Source organism: Benincasa hispida, chromosome 5 (assembly GCF_009727055.1).
Source record: "Benincasa hispida cultivar B227 chromosome 5, ASM972705v1, whole genome shotgun sequence".
NCBI classification, from domain to species: domain Eukaryota; kingdom Viridiplantae; phylum Streptophyta; class Magnoliopsida; order Cucurbitales; family Cucurbitaceae; genus Benincasa; species Benincasa hispida.
In genome coordinates, this window is record NC_052353.1 from 1,113,916 (window position 1) to 1,132,036 (window position 18,121).

Consider the following 18,121-nt stretch of genomic DNA (forward strand, 5'->3'; position numbering starts at 1 on the left):
GTCTAGTTGAAACATGAGTTTTCTGGATTTCCTGAATTAGGATATCACATTTTTACTTTTCTTACCTTTTTTTTTTTTTTTTCTATATATACATAAATATCACTCTCCTTTATTTTTATTTTATAATGATTAAAATAAATATTGTTTGACTATATATTCCACTTTCTTTGGCTATATTGTAGCTATATTTATTTTCTTAGAAATATATTCAAAATCAAATTTAAATTAAGAATTATTTTATAAAAATCTTAAATTAATATATATTATTTTGTTGAGAAAAATAAGTTCAACTTATATTAAATTATTTATAAATTAATGAACAGTCATAAGGGCATTCTTGGAATATCATGTAAATCTAAGATATTCTTAAGTAGAAATCCAACCAAATAAACACAGACCTATTTAGGTATTCTCAGATATCTTCGAAAATATTTCTACAAAATAAATATGGTTATATAAAAATATCAGAAATATGTAATTTTGGGCATCTATAATTTTAGGTATCTAGATATAATCGGTTATTTACCTTTCTAAAAAATGAACGCTCATAAGGAAAAGAAAGAAAAAACAAAAAAAAAAAAAAAAAAAAAAAAAAAAAAAAAAAAGAATTTATGTCGTTAATGAAGAATGAGATGTCTACTTCTAGGTGAGGAAAACAAAACCATTGAACCTTAACAAGAAAAGAAGAAAAAATTTAGAAAAGAAAAACGTGAAAAAAAAAAAGAAAAGAAAAATACCTTAAGCACAAAAAATGGGAAGAGATGGTACCTTTGGAGCTAAGAGAGAGAAAAAAATCTAAAACTCAAACCAATTTTTAAAGTAATATAGTGTATATATTATTAATAAAATTAATAAATTATTTCATCTTCATATATTAAATTACCTAATATAACTATCAATGTGTTTGGAATACATTTTTAAGTGTTTAATTTAAAAAATAAGTCATTTTGGAATAAATTAGAGTATTTGGTAACCATTAAAAATAGTTTTTCAAGTATATTTTAATTAATTTTTATATTAAAAAAATTTAAATAAAAATGAATTTTTTGAAAAACAGTTTTTTCTTAAATCAATTCAAACGAGTCCTACGTAACCATAAAAATGGCAAAAGAGAATAAAATATTTCTCCACTTAAAACACCTTTTAAATATAGTATAGATTATATTTTAAATATAATATAGATAAGAGAATAATATATTTGTAATGATTATCATTCGGAAAAAAGAAAAAAAATAGGCTAAAAATTATGGGTAGCTTTTGATTTTTTGAGAAGTCAAGAAAAAAAAAGGTCAAATTTGAGAGTAAAATCAAAAGAGTTGCCCTATCACAGCAAGAAATAGGACGAAGAGAGTCCCTAAAGGAGTAGACAAAGCAATTGGGCTCCTCGACTTAATTGGCTTACCTCGGCCTCGAGACCAACATGTCCCTCTTTGGGTCATAGGGCCTATTTTTGGTAGGCCCCTCAAGGAGTCACTTTCAAGAATGAAGGAAGTTCATCTTCTTCCCACCGATGTGTGATTTTGATCGTACAAATTCACCATTAGTGACACATGAAGATCGGATGAGTTCTCGGCCAGATTTTACCATCAACAATATTCTTAAATTTTTTATGTAGTCATTTAAAACCTCAATTGATAGTTATGACATCGTGGGGTAACTATTTGATTTTTTGGTATTTTGTTTTTGAAAATTATGCTAATAAACACTATTTCCACCTTTAAATTTATTGATTTGTCATCTACTTTTTACCAATGTTTTAAAAACTAAGCCAAGTTTTGAAAACTAGCTCCATTTGGCAACCATTTCGTCTTTGATTTTTTGTTTTTTAAAATTAAGCTTATTTCCTTTCATTTTCTTATCATAGTTGTATCAATCTTACGTAAAAGAGTTGCATTCTTAACAAAATTTCAAAAACAAAAACAAGTCATTAATTTTTTATTTTTTTTAGATTTCAAATTTTGACTTAGTTTTTCTAAAACATGAGTAAAAAGTAGATATCAAAACAAGAGATAAGTGGAAGAGGTGTTTATAGGTTTAATCTTCAAAAACTAAAAACCAAAAACGAAATAGTTACCAAACAAAACATAAAAAACTAGTTTATAAAAACATGTTAAAATTCTTTTTTTTTTTAACGAGACCTATATTAATTTAAGAAATTGAGAGAAAATAGGTAAAATTCTTTTTTTTAAAAAAAAAAAACAACGAAATGGTTGTCCAACGACGAGACCTATATTAATTCAAAATTTTAAACTTTCATAGATGAGTCAATTTAGAGCCATTAGAATTTTATTTCTAAATCATTAATACATAAGCTTCATAAAATGATTAATCAAGGAGATTTTTTCATGAAAAATTCTCTTTTGATCATGTATATATCGTAAATGTTCTTAAATCTGAAATTTTTCATTGAAGGCTTTAGGGTTAATTTTGGACATTTTTACCCTTTTTCCATTTTTTTAATATATTCATTTTCTTCTTTGTAATTAATGAGCCGTTTTTTCTTACGGTCATTAATGAGTCTTTTTTAAACATATATACTTTTTTGTTGTTTATAAATATCTATTTCCATTTTAATGGATTGATGAAATGTTCTTTTTATCGTTGGGGTGTTTGTTTCATTTTCATCATCTTTTTATTAACGAGATTTAGTTCTACTTGTTCATTCATCTTCTCCATCCAATTGCATGGTTTCAAATATTCGTTTTTTCGTTTTTTTTATGTACATATACGAGACTTATTTCATATACACAATAGTATTTGAAATATATATGAGATTACTTCAAATGAAAATATATACTTCATATTATATGCTTCGAATTAGACCATAAACTAAGAAATATGACATCATCAAATTATTAAAATACAAACTAAATTCGTAGAGTTCAAATTCTCAAGTTAGTGCTCTGAAATGTGTTAGTAATCTTTCTTCCCCTTACGATACAAGTATTCGATTGGATATTTGATATATATTGTAGGAAAAAAATCATATATAACCATATGAATATACAATATAACGTCGAATATCACAGTCTTAACTATATTTAAATGAATATCACAAACTAACTATATTTAAACAATAGTATATATTAAAACAACAGTGATACATAGTACTACAATCACAATAAACCTATATATATTTGAGATTAAGAATAAAATGAATAAATACACCCAGATTCGTCGTCCATCCATTGGCAACCTCAAATTCCTTTACCATATTGACTAGATATATGTGGATTATTTGAAATAGACCCAAGTATATATGGATTATTTGAAATATACCTATATATATCCAGCAACCAGATCAAGATCCGTCGTGGATACCCATTCAGTGTCAATCAACCAATATCCATCGTGGACGTCTGTTCGTGGATCTTTGCAACCTAAAATTTGGCTTCGTCCATTTGTGCTAGCTTCAACTAGCTTTGTAATCTCTTTTGCTCGTTGGTTTCAGAGGAAGAGGAGATGATTATGTAATTTGAGGAAACCATAAATGAACGAAGAAGAAAAATGAGTGGTGAAGAAGAAGGGAAAGAGAAGAGGAAGAAACGTGAAAAACAAGATAAGTTTCGGGGAAAAAGAAGAAAAATGGGATATTCAAACAATTTTTTCTTTTTTAAATAAGGAATTAATGGGTACATGGATATATGAAACCCTAAGCTATGTATGGATGAGGGAGATATACAAAACCCTAAGTTTTTGTTTTTTGTTTTTGTTTTTAATTGTTTTGTTTTATAAAAATAGTGGATGGGTCTTAATGATAAATACATCACAATATTTGTGAAATTTTGTAATATGTTGAGCTACTTATGTAATAAATGTAGTGGAGAAGACATCATTGTAATACGACTTACAATTAAGGCTTCCTATATAGAATGTCCTTGATCAAATATTAGAGAGACATGCTATAATAAGCTGAATGACAATGATTTTTCATTATTATGAGTTGTTTTTTTTAATATTTTCGTCAATTTTCTTTCAAATGCTCATTTTCAGTTTTTAACTTTAATGTTTACACATTAATCTAAAATAATTATAAAGTGAAATTTTAAAACTCATTTTAACAGTGACAAAAAAATAGTGAAACTTAATTTATTATAATTATCTAATTTAATTAATAAATAATAATATTACAAACAAACCTCGAGTATTTTGTGAAAAAATAAAGTTAAAAGTGATCTTAAAATTTAGGAACTAAATTAAAAATAAAATTCAAAAATTTAGATGGTAATATTTTAAAATATAATTTCAATATATATATATATATATAGTGAACAAATAGAAAATTATTTTTTCCCTATAATTTACGTTTGAAATGGCGGGTTCAGTTCACTGGAATCGGAAACCCTTGTTTATTTTTTTTCAACTCTCACAGACGAAATCGCCATAGAATTTGAAATGAACACTGCTTCAGATTCTCCGTTATCTTCATCTTTATGCTCTTTTCATTCCTCAATTCCCAATTCTTATCTTCTTGAAATGCGATTCCAAGCCATAACAATAAACCCTAATCCGGGTTAGAACTTCCATTGAAGCCCTCTGAATCCACTCTCAATCTCTCCACCATGAGCAATTATAATCCCTATATTCAGCACACTCCTTCCTCATCCTCGTCTCCTGAACCTGGGAAAAGTTTGCTTTCTTTAACTCCACTCTCGATTGCTTGTTTCTATAATGATTTAGGGTTTTGATCGTTGTTTTTATAATGAATTTTTTGGATTTTGTTTAGGAGATAGGATGTGGGATGCGCTGGGTCGCTGTGGGAAGATGTTGGAAGGTTATGGAAAAATGGCAGGGGAAGCTGTTGAAAACGTTTGGCATCACAGTTAGTTTTTCCCCCCTTCGATCTAATTTGGTTTTAATGTTTGAGTTCATATTATTTAAGTGCGATTTTTGTACCATCATAATTGGTTTTCGGATTGATTTTGAAATAGTTAAAATTTGTCATTTTTAAAATACTTGGAAATATACCTTTAATCCCTCAAAATTAATTCAATGTTTTTCTTACTCTTAAAATTGATTTTGAATGATTAAAAATAGTTTACGAGCAGTTTTGAATATGATAAAAGTGGTTTAACAATTTTAAAATCACTCCCAAACATGTCCAAACATGTTTTTTGGTAATCTTGAATGTGAAAAAAGTAATTAACTATTTCAAAATCACTCTCAGATCCTTAGTACATGTTTGTCGATTTTGAAATTGTTACTATCACTTTTTATCATGTTTAAAATTACTTTGAGACATGCCTTTAAACACTTAAATATAATTTAATGTTTAATTTTAGACTTTTAAACGCAATTTCATGTCATCAAAATTAGTTTTGAATGATTAAAAGCATGTTTTCGAGCAATTTTAAAAATGACAAAAGTGATTTTAACCATTTCAAAATCACTTCCAAACATGCCTTTAATCTTTCGTATTTAGTTAGAGGATGATTTGTTCCATCGATGAACTGATTCTAATAGTGAAACAGATCCTGCTGGATCAGGTTTCTTTATAGTGAACTTTGTGATACCCAACAGGCCATGTTGTTGATAAACGATGGTTTAAATACTACTTTGGTCATGTACTTTTAAAATGTTTATTTTGGTCTTTTTTACTTTCAACTTTGGTTATTTTGGTTCTTGTATTTTCAAACTGTCCGTTTTGGTTCTTGTACTTTTAAAAAGCGGCCATTTTGGTCCCTTATAATTTAAATAGAACTAAAAATGAAGGGACATAATTGGCCACTTTTTAAAAGTATAAGTACAACTAAAGTTGTAACTACATGAACCAAAATGAATATTTTGAAAGTCTAAATACCAAAATGAACTAAAGTTGAAAGCATGAGAATTGAAATGAATATTTGGAAAGTATAGGGACCAAAATGAACCAAAGTGGATAATATAGAAACCAAAATGAACCTATTGAAAGTATAGAAACCAAAATGAACCAAAGTTGATAATATAGAGACAAAAAAGAACCAAAGTCAAAAATACAAGGATTGAAGTAGTATTTAAACCTAAACAATAACATCTCCATTAGGTGGAGGCATGTGATAGAAGGAACTGATAAATAACATGTAAAATGAGTTTTATTTTGGAGGTCTGCTGAATAATGCCATGAATGTTGACTTATTGGCTCCTGATATGCAATATATGTTTGTCAACAGTAAGAGTTAGTCCTAGCATTGGTGATGTTGCAAAGGCCAGGCTTGTTCAAGGGACGAAATTACTTGCTGAAGGAGGACCTGAAAGATTATTCCAGCATACATTTGGTGTTATTCCTGAAGAAAAATACTTGCATTCGTATGCTTGCTATTTGGCAACTCCCTCTGGGCCTGTGAATGGGACTCTTTACATATCCACAAAAAGACTGGCTTTCTGTAGTGAATCCCCTCTCTGTTACCCTTCATCTCCTGGCCAATCAGAGTGGCTCTATTACAAGGTATGTTTGACCCATTATCATTTGGGATGCTGTAGTTTTGATATATCAGAAATAGAAGTATTTCTCAAATTTATATCAAGGTTTAGTTATTGTTACCTTACCCATCTTAGTATTGATTTGAGTGGAATACACTAAAGCTTTTCTGTATTATAAGCATTGAAATGTGTTCTACTTCTAGGACAGAGTGAATATGTGTGAGAAATACTTGATCTTAGTTTAAATAAAATCTTATTATAACAAAAGGGCCTCCTGAGCCCTGACTCGTCCATAGGTACTCTTGCTCCTGATTGTATTGCACATGTTAGAACTTAATTTGCTCTCTATCCCCCTTTGTTATCTGAACACTGTTGAATTGGACTAAATGGGATGTTGGCAGAAAGAATAATTGGCTTAGCTATTGGATGTTTTTGATTTAAATACTACTTTGGTTCTTGTACTTTTAGCTTTGGTTCATTTTGATCTCCATACTTTCAAAATGTTCATTTTGGTCCTTGCACTTTCAACTATGGTTCATTTTGGTTCTTGAGCTTTTAGAGAGTGACTATTTTGGTACCTTAAAAGTGAAATATTAATGAAAATGAAGGGATTGAAATAGTCACTTTTTAAAAGTACAAAGACCAAGATAAACATTTTCATAATACAATGATGAAAATGAATATTTTGAAAGTATAGAGACCAACATGAACTAAAATCAAAAGTAGACGGACCAACTTGACTATGGAAGTTGAGGAGGGATCTCTCATGTGTATTTTTACCCATTTGTAGGTTGTGATAGAGCTGAATCGGGTGGCAAATTTACGTCCATCTCCAAATCTTCTCAACCCCTCTGAAAAAGACATCCATGTGGTTACTAAGGATGGGCATGAATTCTGGTTCCTGGGATTTATATCGTTCAGCAGGGCTCTAAAGAGTTTAACTGAGGCATTAAAGCGTTCCTGTTCCTAGTTTGTTTCGATGAACAGATGGTTTGAGAGTTTCTGCCTCCTCTCTACATTCCATGTCTGTCTTCTTACTTATAGAGTGCTTGTATTTGTTCCTATGTCTTCTTATTGCGACTACCTTACTCAATAAAGATGGTGTATCTTGAAAAAGTTATGTATCTTATATGGGTAAAAATAAAGAACTAATGGTTTCTTAGTGTTTATACGGATGACCTAAAAATTTGTGCTCGTTTGAGATTTGATCAAGTTATTTGAATTTTGTTTTTCTAACCTTTTGTTAGTGTCAGTAAACCCTCTTCCAATTTTTTTTTCCTCCATTGCCCTTCTTACTCTCGTTGCATGTGGATTTGTTGCACTTTGTATGTCTAGGTGTTCTTTTCACAACTCCTTGTCATTGCTCATTTTCTCGATTCCTTTGTCGTTGGTCATCACCCGTTGTCAATTGTTGATCGATGATTGAAGGTGAAAAGTGTCATTGCAGGATGAAGAAGACTCTTGGGGGTGGCGACCAAACACGTGCGAGGGAGAGGGAAGGACACTTTATGGAAAAAGTCACTAATTTCTTATTCATTTTCCAATTCTAAGATTGGTTTGCACATCCGAATTGCTAACTAATATTTTAGTTCATCGTCGTAACTAATTATTACACTCATGTATGGTTATATCTGGGCTATTTTGAAGTATTGTTCACCTGTCTTGGTAAGTTAATGAGATTATGATAACTTAATGAAACTTTACGTCTACATTCAACAACACAAGTGACACCCTCTCCCTTGGTTCTCCTTTAAGCTCATTATGGAGCTGTTCTTGGAGAGTCTATGGTGATTGGTGCTATACTTTGTGATTCAGCTGGCAACACCATTCTCTCTGTCGAGACACTCACGGGTAGAAGTTGATTGCCAAATTTTATTAAAGTTGTTGAAAGGTTCCGATGAATCATCTTGAACTCATATACAAATTTTTATTCACTCCAAGACATGTAACACGGTGGCGCATCAATTTGCTACCCATGCACGACGTTGGAAATTTGGAAAGTTGGTTGGAAGAACATCCACTCATTGATGACCAACGTTTGTCATTGTCCATGTTCTCTTTCCGCTGTTTCTCATCCCTATAGCTCAAGCATAAGTCCTTCACTTATCATTGGTCAATCCAACCTTACTGTGAATAATTTTCTCGCTGGACCAATAATAGCGGAGTTCCAATCATCATCAAAGAATTCTCGTTTGGTGGTCGAAGAAATTCTGTCACTTGTTCGAATCCCCAAAAACCCCATTGTTTATTTCATTTCGTAGATTCTTTCATCATCTTCATCTTCAGTGTTCTGATTCCTCCTGTTTGATTCCCAGTTCTGATTAGACCCACTTCGTCACAATGAAGCATAAGAAGGATTAGACTCAGAATCGTGATCAACGCAATCTACACCATGATCAATCACCTTGACACCAAAGACAATCCCTATGTTCATTATTCCTCTGCTTCCACATCTCCAAATGGGAAATGTTTGTTTTCTTCTGTTCTGCACTTAACGTGTTTGTAAAAATTCCTCTGTGGATATTGATACTCTTTCTTTTTTTCTTTTCTTTTTTTTTTCTTTTGCATATGTTCAGCAGATAAGATGTCGGAAGTGTTGGATCGGTGTGGGAAGAGGTTTGCAGATTGTTCTAAGATGGTAGAGGCTGCAGCAGATGGCATCTGGAATCACTGTTAGTTCTTTCCTCTATTCAAGTTTCTTTCTTTAAGGTGTTTGTTTTCACCTAGAATTCTAACAAGTTTATGGTAGGTAGGAATGCTATTAGGATGTCAGAGGGATATTAAGGTATACTAGTTATTAGTTAGGGGAGTTGGTTATGGAATTTAGTTATAAATAGTGATAAGGAGAATGGGAAGATAATCAATATTTTGGTTAATGAATTAGGGCTTGAGAGTATTTCAAAATTGGGAGGGTCCAAGTACATCGAACACTTGGTTTATCTTGTATTTCTATTATCTTTTATGTCTCTATTTATTTGGGTTCTATTAATTTAGTTCTCTCCATCTTTCTAATATGATTGGTCGAGAGCTTTCAACGAGTCAGTTCTGAATAATTGGAAGAGTTTAGGTCTGTCATGAAATGGTTTCAGGCTTGTCATGAGTTATCATTGATTCCAAATAATCACTGATGTTTATTAATTTAATAGGTACAGCTTTCAATGATTAGTTTCAAACGATTAGAACTGTTTCTTTCTGTAAACAAATGATAACTTCAAATAACAAATGGCATGCTAAAAGTTAAAAACAGAACCAACTTTTCTTGGCAAGGATTTGCTTGGTTCCTTTTGGTTCTTTCTGGAATAATGAAATTCGGACCTGGATTTATATACCTGTTCGATGTCTATCGAGCTTATTAGCGTCTAACCTGCAATGCAATATATGCTTTTCCCAACAGTGAAACTTAGTTCTAGTGTCACTGATGCGGCCATGGCCAGGCTTCATCAAGGAACGAAGTTAGTTACAGAAGGTGGCTATAAAAAAGTATTCCAACAGACGTTTGGTTTCGTCGACGGAGACAAATACTTGGACTTCTTTGCTTGCTATCTGTCCACTTCCTCTGGGCCTGTGAATGGGACTTTGTACATATCCACAAAAAGGGTGGCCTTTTGTAGTGAGTTTCCTCTTTGTTACTATCCATCTCCTGGCGAGCCACAGTGGATCCTTTACAAGGTATTTCTCACCCTTTGTTGAAGATATTTTGTTCTGATGGATTTGAAATAGGATTTTTAAGAAATAAAACTTAGCTGTTTACTGATAAGTAGTTCATTGAGTTTATTTAAGACCGGTTCGATAATCATTTGGCTTTGGATTCTCAAGTTGTGTTTGATTTTACTATTCAAGTGTTTAATTTTGAAAATAAGTCATTTTATAAAAAAATAATAATAATAAAGTATTTGGTAACCATTTAAAATAGTTTTTGAAATGTTTTCGAAGTTTATTTTAAACAATTTTTATCAAAAGAGTTTAAATAAATATGACTCTTTCTGAAAAACATCTTTTTTCTCTAGTCAATCCATATGGGCCCTTAGTTTTTTTAAAAATTAAGCTTTTAAACACTTTTTCGACCTATGGAGTTTCTTTGTTTTGGTATCTACTTCATAAGAATGTTCTCAAAATTCATGTCAAGTTTTGAAGACTAGAAAAAAGTAGGCTCTGTTTGATAACTATATATATATTTTTTTATTTTAATTTTCAAAATTTAACTGGTTAAAAAATCATCAGTAAAAGTAGTGTTTGTAAGCATAATTTTAAAAAATAGAAAACAAAGACAAAACGGTTTTCAACTTTTTTATACTTTCTGAATTTAGCTAGGAATTCAAATGTTACTTTAAAAAAAGATGAAAATCATTATAAAGAAATTGGGAGAAAACAATCCCAGTCCGACCGAACAAGGCCTTAGATATATTGAAGGAAAGACAAAACAGAACGGATACAAGACTTCTCATATGTTTGATGAGAGGTCTGAGACACTTCACAAAAGATTCTACTGACTTAACTCTCTCTATTAACGACCCCACTCACATATACTTCTCTTATCTAACACGTGCGAGGGCCCTGCTGCCTTCCCTCTCTAAGATACTCTATTACAGTTACCAATTCTTTCTCCCTCTAACTTCCATTTGTATTTCTCACCCTTTCTTCTTCGTACACGTGATATGCATAGGTGGCTTCTTGAGTGAAAGAAAAATTTTAGTGCTATGGTACCTCAGCTCATTGTTTGTCATAGAAGAAGCATTTAAAAATGGTGGGTCCATGAAATAAAGTAATATATCATTTAGTGATGTCTTGAATGTTGAATGGAAGGAGTATGTACTACTGTAGTACTATACATTTCTGCTTTTCTTCTCTTAGTTTACGACGAGAGACACAAACAAGAAGAAATAGTTATTAATAGTTGGTTGCCAAGTTTTCTATAAAATTTTTCTATAAACTTGCTTTAGTATGATTATGTTTAATGTTTTGATAGGAAAGGTATTAGCGGGATACCAAGGGTATATTCATAATTAGTTAAGTAGTTTATAAGGAAGGTGTAGTTATAAATATAGTGAGCAGGGAAGGGAGGAAGGAGGAAATACTATGGTGAGTGTGTTAGGACTTAAAGAGTGATCTCAAGAGATTGGGAGGGTCCAAGTACCTCGAATTACTTGGTTTATCTTATAGTTTCATTACCAATCAAATTCAATATATATTTAGGTTCTATCATGTTTTTCCGAATTTAAAGCATGGTGGATCTGCAGTTTGGCAAATAACTATATGATGTACTGCAACAGTTTAATTTTGATCCAATGAATCACAATTTCACTAGGTTTCTCCTGTGAAATTCAATATGAAAATTTTTCCAATTGTTTTTTTTCCTTATCGTGGTAGAAAATAATTGAAGTTCAAATCCATAAGATTAAAATTTAAAAGGCATAATATAAATAGAAATATCTAGTTTTATAGTATAGTTCATAATCTCTCAATGGAGTAAAATAGTCACTCTCCTTCACTGTTTAATGAATGAAGAGATAGTGTATTGGGACTATACTCTTCACTAGGAAAGTATGTGAGCCCATAATTTAATACCATTTAATATACTCATTAAATAGCCTAACATAATTGTCCTTTATTTATTAGCCACTATGAATTAATTTAATAAACTGGGCACCATGGAGTCACTAGCAATGGGTGGAGGAACTGGAAATGCATGAATGCAGGGTCTGATCTTCCTGTAGGACACCATTGATGGATTGTCAGTCCACAGAAACTATAAGCTGTTGTCCAAGAACCTGTTTCTGGCTAGAAGAATAACTTTCTTGGACATCCATCAATTAATATATCCAGAATAGCCCCCCACCCCCCAATCACAATTTTAAAAGATCCACAAAGCAATTGTGTTCCCGCCCACGAACAAGTCAACTGATTCAAATTCAAATAGCCAATGACACAACGGGCGTATCTCGCAACCTCTACCCCGTTTAAAGAAAATTGTTTTAGAAAACGGGGTTTATGAAAAAGGTTTTTGCAAATGTTTGAAAACATGTTTGAGAAAATGGTTATCGTAGGCTAGAAAGCAATGAGAAACAACAACGGCTTAGTAGCTTACAACTCCATGTATGAAGGTAATCTTCCTCTGGCATCTCTAGATGATTATTGAAAAGTAAGTTTAGTGAAATTTGTTCTTCCTCCTAGTTTGGTTTGTTATCGCGTCTGTGCATAAGAGAGTTTATGAAACTATGCTGAAGTCAATGTTTGCATTAAGAATCTCCAATCTCCTATCTCCATCTTTGTGTTTCCATGAAGTATAGTTTAATGGCCCAAATCTGATCTTGAAAACTATGCTTGTGTTAGTATCTAAAATAATTGGTAGTTATGTAGATTCAACAGGATTAATTAGAAAAACGAATCGCCGAGTCTCGTCGAGTTTCTTTGTCCCTTTATCTATCTTTTTCGCTCGTGTTTTCTTCTGTTAATGTCTTTAGTTGCATTCTTTTTCATGACTATGATGAATATGTATGTAGGTGATGATAGCGGTTGATCAGTTGGGGAAAATCAATGCTTCTTCAAACCTTATGGACCCCTCACAAAAATACATCCAAGTAATCACGAGGGACTCTCATGAATTCTGGTTCATGGGATTCATATCATATAACAAGGCTGTCAAGACTTTAACTGATGCATTGCAGCGATCCCGTGCCTAGGTAGGACTCGAAGGATACCAAAATGAAACCGTTTCCTCTCACAATCTCGTGCCTACCTAAACCAACACTTCCTTCTATACTCTTTACATATATTTTCCTGTTTTAGTTAAAGGGTATAAACGATAATAATCATTGAACGTAGATTCTGAAATGTGCATGACCCCTATTTAACTATGAGATACATATTCGAAATTCGTTTACTAATGCCAAGCTGTCGGTCACATTGTGACAGGAGAAATTTGTGTTATTTTTATAAATAAGTTTATAAAATAAAGTTGTTTGTATCTTACACTTGTGAAATCTAAGCAACCCATGCTTTGACTTGGATTATTATTGATTACTTTAGCGCAGGTTGTGCAGAAATTCTAGTGGAGGTCTTTATGATCTTTGTTTTTGGTATCTTCCAAAGCCAAATTCATTTGTTATGCCCTAACTTTTAGGGCATATTTCATCTTCCATTTCATTACAATAACAAAAAAAATATATATATATATATATTTGGGTAGGGGGACTCTAAACAAGAATATTGATCCATGAGCAATAAAAACCTTATATTGTATACACAGGTGGATTTTTAAAGATAAAGAAAACTATTTGCTCAAAATAGCAAAATTTAATCTTCTCTGACAGGAGGTTAATAAAAGTTCGTTGATTATAGAAATTGATAGAAGTCTATCATTAATATATGCGATAGATGCTGATAGAAGTTTATCAATTTTTTTTTTTTTTTTTTAATTTCAATAAATAGTTTGACATTTTTTCTATATGTAAAAAATTTCCGTATAAATATCTAGAAAGAAAAGAATAAAAATAAAAATATATACAATAAATTGCATGAAACAAAACATGTGAATGAGAATTAGATGCTTAGAATTTCACTTTAGGGCTCTCTTTTTATAGGTCTTTCTGCAGAACTGTTTGGTGCCACTTAAGTTGGAGAATCTGTTCTGATTTGGAAAAAACCCATCAGTTAAATATTAAAAATAAGAATATGAATTTTTGTTTTTTTCCCTTAAAAAAAAAAAGAAAAAAAAAGGGAAAAACCATTAACCTCTCCTTCATGCTTTTTGGAGACATATTTTTGAAAACACAAACAATGGAATGGAGAGTAAGAAAATAGAAATTTTGGGAATATGAAAACATCATTGAGAATGAGATGTTTGTGTTTTGGAATATGATTGGAAATTGAAAAGAAATGATGAACTGTATTTAGTATGCAAGAATGGGAAAAATTACTATAATTTGTACCAAAATGAGGAGTACAAGAAAATTTAATTTGGTAGTCTAAGTTAATACATGGAATACACGTCGATTTTACTTTTTTTTTTAGTCCAACAAAGTACGGGATGAATGATTTACATTTCTAACTTCTTTGTTGATGGTACATTATATCAAGAGAGCTATATTCATGCAGGCTTGAATTTACTTTATAAGTACTTAATTTTTGTGTACTAAAGTCATTGTTTTAATCACTGAGAAAGTTAATTCATACCTAGCTTCTAGTATATTTTGACAAGATAATTATACCGTTGATTGCTTAGCTTTTAAGAATTTCACCAATCCAAACATAATTTAGTTGATTAAGATATATATTTTTTCCTAAGAGGTTAAAAATTCGAATTTTCCACCTACATGTTTTTAAAAATTAAAAAAAATGAAAAGAAAAAGAAAACTCATCTTTTTTGCAAACTTTGATTTAAGAAAAATAAGAAGATTCCGAAACCTCTAAAATATTGATCCAAAATCTAAGAGGATCGAACCTTTGAACTCCTGATCAATAATACGTCTTGGGCCAATAATCAATGGTCAAGTCGGTAGCACTTTTAACTTTATTTAATTTGTATTTATTCGTGGAATTATGATTTGTAAAGTGGGTGGAAATCCTAAAGTGTACTTAGTGAAAATAAGAATTTGATTGGGGATAAGAAAACTAGAGTTTGACTTTTGAAATTCAAAGCATACAAATATTGCCGACAAGTAACACAAGTATTTTAGGATTGGAAATTGTTGAAAATTGTAGCTTTATTTTCCAAAAGAATGATGAGTCTTTCCATCTGATTAAGGCGTTCATTAAGGGCTTAATCTCATCATTTTAACTTTTGAAACAAATCTTAGTCTCTTTCTTTTGAGATTATGATCCACTAAAGCAAATTACTCAAACTTTTGGTTCAATATATGCCAAAAGTAGAAAGAGGAAAAATGAAAAAGGAAAAAAAGCATTAGAGAATAGAAGTGTTTTTCCCCTTTTCCCTCTTTGCCAAGCAACTTCAAAGTTGCTTTAATAAATTCATTACAAACAAGAAAAAAAGAGACAATATCTTCTCTTTTTTTTCTCGAATATCAAAACATTATACTTTTATCGTTGATGTTCACTTTTAGTTATTAGTATTCAAATCAATATAAAACAAATAACATCCTAATTATTTAAAATTAATTAACTAAGAGTTATAAAAAAAAAAGTGAGCATTAGTTAGAACTTAGAAGCACATTTGCTTCAGTAGCGGCTGATTGGGATGTTCAAGTTAAAACTTAGAAGCAAATGTATAAGATCTTAAAATTTAAAGACCAAATGGAATATGAATTCAAAACTAAAATTTAGAAGTGTAATATTTTGAAACTTAGGAACTGTTGATGCTAAAATTTGAACGGAGAAATGCACCTGATCTTCACTGACACCAACAACAAATTTGTTGAAGGGAAGAAGAACTTTGCCTACAAAAGAAAAAACATACAGATCCTATGGTGCTTGCCACATACATTTTGATGCTTTAGCCAGAGAGTATGGAAGCTAGAAAATTTTAAAGTACGATTTAAGTTATCTTATACGAAGTTATAATGATGTATTTATAGAGGAAGTTGACCTAGGTTGTTCAATAGGATTTTGGATTCAACTTAGGATAATTGTATAACCTACCGAGTTGAGGAGAGAGCCCAGTTTTATGTTTGGCTAGACCTTAGCTGAGGCTGAACATCTTCCCCTAAATCCATTTTGGTCCTAAGGCAATACTTTCAATCGAGACATGCGTGGGACATGTCCTATTAACTATTCTGCTAGGGTCGACCTCGACTTTGGCCTTGACCGAGGCCAAGCCAAGCACATAAATTTGGGATTTGACACAAACGAATCCTCTCCCATAGGCTCATTTTGGGCTTAGGGTGTTATTTTTGTCCCAAGCTTTGTTATTTTCTTGACATTGTTCCTTCTATCCTTATTTTATGTCGTTTGTATCCTTCGATCTAAAATTATACATAACATAAATCAAATGGAAAATAAATGCAAATTTTTTTTTACCAAAATTTCAAGAATAAATGGGAATGAAGCACAAAATTTAAGGAAAAATCTTAATAAACTTGTTAATCCTTGATATTTTTATGGGAGGACTATTTTCATTTTAATTTATACTTTTTGCTGTCATGGTCCTTAAATCTGTTCTCATTGGACAAATTCATTTTGGTCACTTGATCAACATTTAAATATGTGTTAGTTCCTAACTTTTTGTTTTATTACATACAAAATCACTAATTTAATACATGTGGCTTCTACTGTTGAACAAAAAAAAAAAAAAAGATTAAGTCAAGATTTTTTCTTTAAAAAATAATTCTTTAAAAATTATCAGCAAAGATTGAAATAGTCTTTATACAAATTCAGATCAGCATGGAATTTGAGGGTTAGAACATGATTTAATTTTTTTCCTCTTTCTTTTTTAACTTTCCTTAAACTAAAATTGGAGAGGTTGTTTCAGATTTGATACATTTTGATTGATGTACTTTCAATTTTGATTCATATTAGTTGTTGTATTTTAAAAAGTGATTGTTTGGATCTCTTATAAATAAAATTATAGAGGGCAAATTGACATTTTAAAAGTACATGGATCAAAACGAACTAAACTCTATTTTTAGATAAACGAAACAACTAAAACATAATTCGAAAGAACAATAGCTCATTCAACAAGCTGAACGAGTCACAAAGTGAACGAATCCCCCCAAACCATCCTCGGCAACCTCATCCAAAGCCCGCTAGCAAGTCTATAGGCAACATCATTTTGTTCCCTTCGATCCTAATAATTGGGAAAGTCATAGATCTTTTATCAGCTGCCAGTCTAGAAATCTCCCTAGAAATGGAAGGGACTTCTATAAAATTAAGACTCTCGTAATTAAGAATGTGAACCACTCTACGAGAGTCTGACTCCCCCAATATAGCAAGATGAGACATGAAGCTAAATGTCTAAGGTCATCCTCAATGGCCAACAGTTCCAATGCAAGAACAAAGAAATGGCCAATCATACTAACATACAATGGTGGATCTAGAATTTTTTTATTACGGGACATAAAATTAATATAAAGTTAGAAGTTGAATCCATAGACTTGTCCTCCTTTCTTCTTAATAGATCTGACATTACCCGCATCGACAAAATCACATGAAACATTACAAAGCACCCAACTAATACCATATAAATCAATAAAGATTAAAAAAAATGCTAATTAAATAAACAAGAGAATGAGACTGACATACCACCAAATTTTTACTTTTCTTGTTTTTTATTCGTTAGTATTTTGGGAATTATGGCGAAAGGGACCAAAAAAAAAGGAAAAAAAAAAAATAAAAACAGAAACTTCTCTTGCTGTTTTGGTGCTTCTTAATATTATTAAATAATTACAATTAGTAAAATTAATCAAAATAATCATTGAAGGTGACGTGTCGCCGCCCCACTAAAACTCAAAGTAAGTAGCCAATTTTTGCTACCAAACAAGGTATTAACCCACTTGACTAATTTTATAATTTTGATATTTTAATAATGAAGAGTGTGATATTCAAATTCAATAAATAAATATCTTTATTTATTGAGTTTTGTTTAGTTTCACATTTTATAATTAACCTAAACGATTAAAAAATATCTTAGGAATATTATATGTATTTAATCTCTTAATGGATTATTAATCTGGTCCTCACGATTTGATCAAATTTTATATATTAATCTCATTTTATCAATTTTTTTAATATAATACCATAAGTTTCAATATACAATCTTTAGGAGAAGTGA

General features: G+C 30.9%; 2 protein-coding genes across 6 annotated transcripts; both read left to right on the forward strand.

Moving 5' to 3' along the window:
• Positions 1 to 4,300: 4,300 nt before the first annotated feature.
• Positions 4,301 to 8,068, forward strand: LOC120077744 (GEM-like protein 2). 3 transcript variants are annotated; one of them, XR_005481834.1, is made up of 5 exons: positions 4,301 to 4,629; positions 4,727 to 4,822; positions 6,150 to 6,424; positions 7,190 to 7,423; positions 7,847 to 8,068. XR_005481834.1 is itself a non-coding variant. In XM_039031729.1 (5 exons), exons 1-4 carry the CDS (start codon positions 4,563 to 4,565, stop codon positions 7,367 to 7,369), a joined length of 618 nt encoding a protein of 205 aa, XP_038887657.1. In that variant the 5' UTR covers positions 4,301 to 4,562; the 3' UTR covers positions 7,370 to 7,389; positions 7,847 to 8,068. The 3 variants fall into 3 exon arrangements, 2 of the variants coding, with proteins under 2 accessions (XP_038887657.1, XP_038887656.1); XM_039031729.1 differs by having other exon boundaries at positions 7,190 to 7,389; XM_039031728.1 differs by lacking the exon at positions 7,847 to 8,068 and having other exon boundaries at positions 7,190 to 7,635.
• A 154-nt stretch (positions 8,069 to 8,222) lies between these two features.
• LOC120077743 (GEM-like protein 2) lies at positions 8,223 to 13,370 on the forward strand. Of its 3 annotated transcripts, XM_039031726.1 has the most exons (5): positions 8,223 to 8,618; positions 8,715 to 8,867; positions 8,976 to 9,071; positions 9,794 to 10,068; positions 12,900 to 13,370. In XM_039031726.1, the coding sequence occupies exons 2-5, from the start codon at positions 8,792 to 8,794 to the stop codon at positions 13,077 to 13,079; spliced, it is 627 nt and encodes a 208-aa protein (XP_038887654.1). In that variant the 5' UTR covers positions 8,223 to 8,618; positions 8,715 to 8,791; the 3' UTR covers positions 13,080 to 13,370. The 3 variants fall into 3 exon arrangements, with proteins under 3 accessions (XP_038887654.1, XP_038887653.1, XP_038887655.1); XM_039031725.1 differs by having other exon boundaries at positions 8,223 to 8,867; XM_039031727.1 differs by having other exon boundaries at positions 8,223 to 8,867; positions 8,979 to 9,071.
• Positions 13,371 to 18,121: the final 4,751 nt, after the last annotated feature.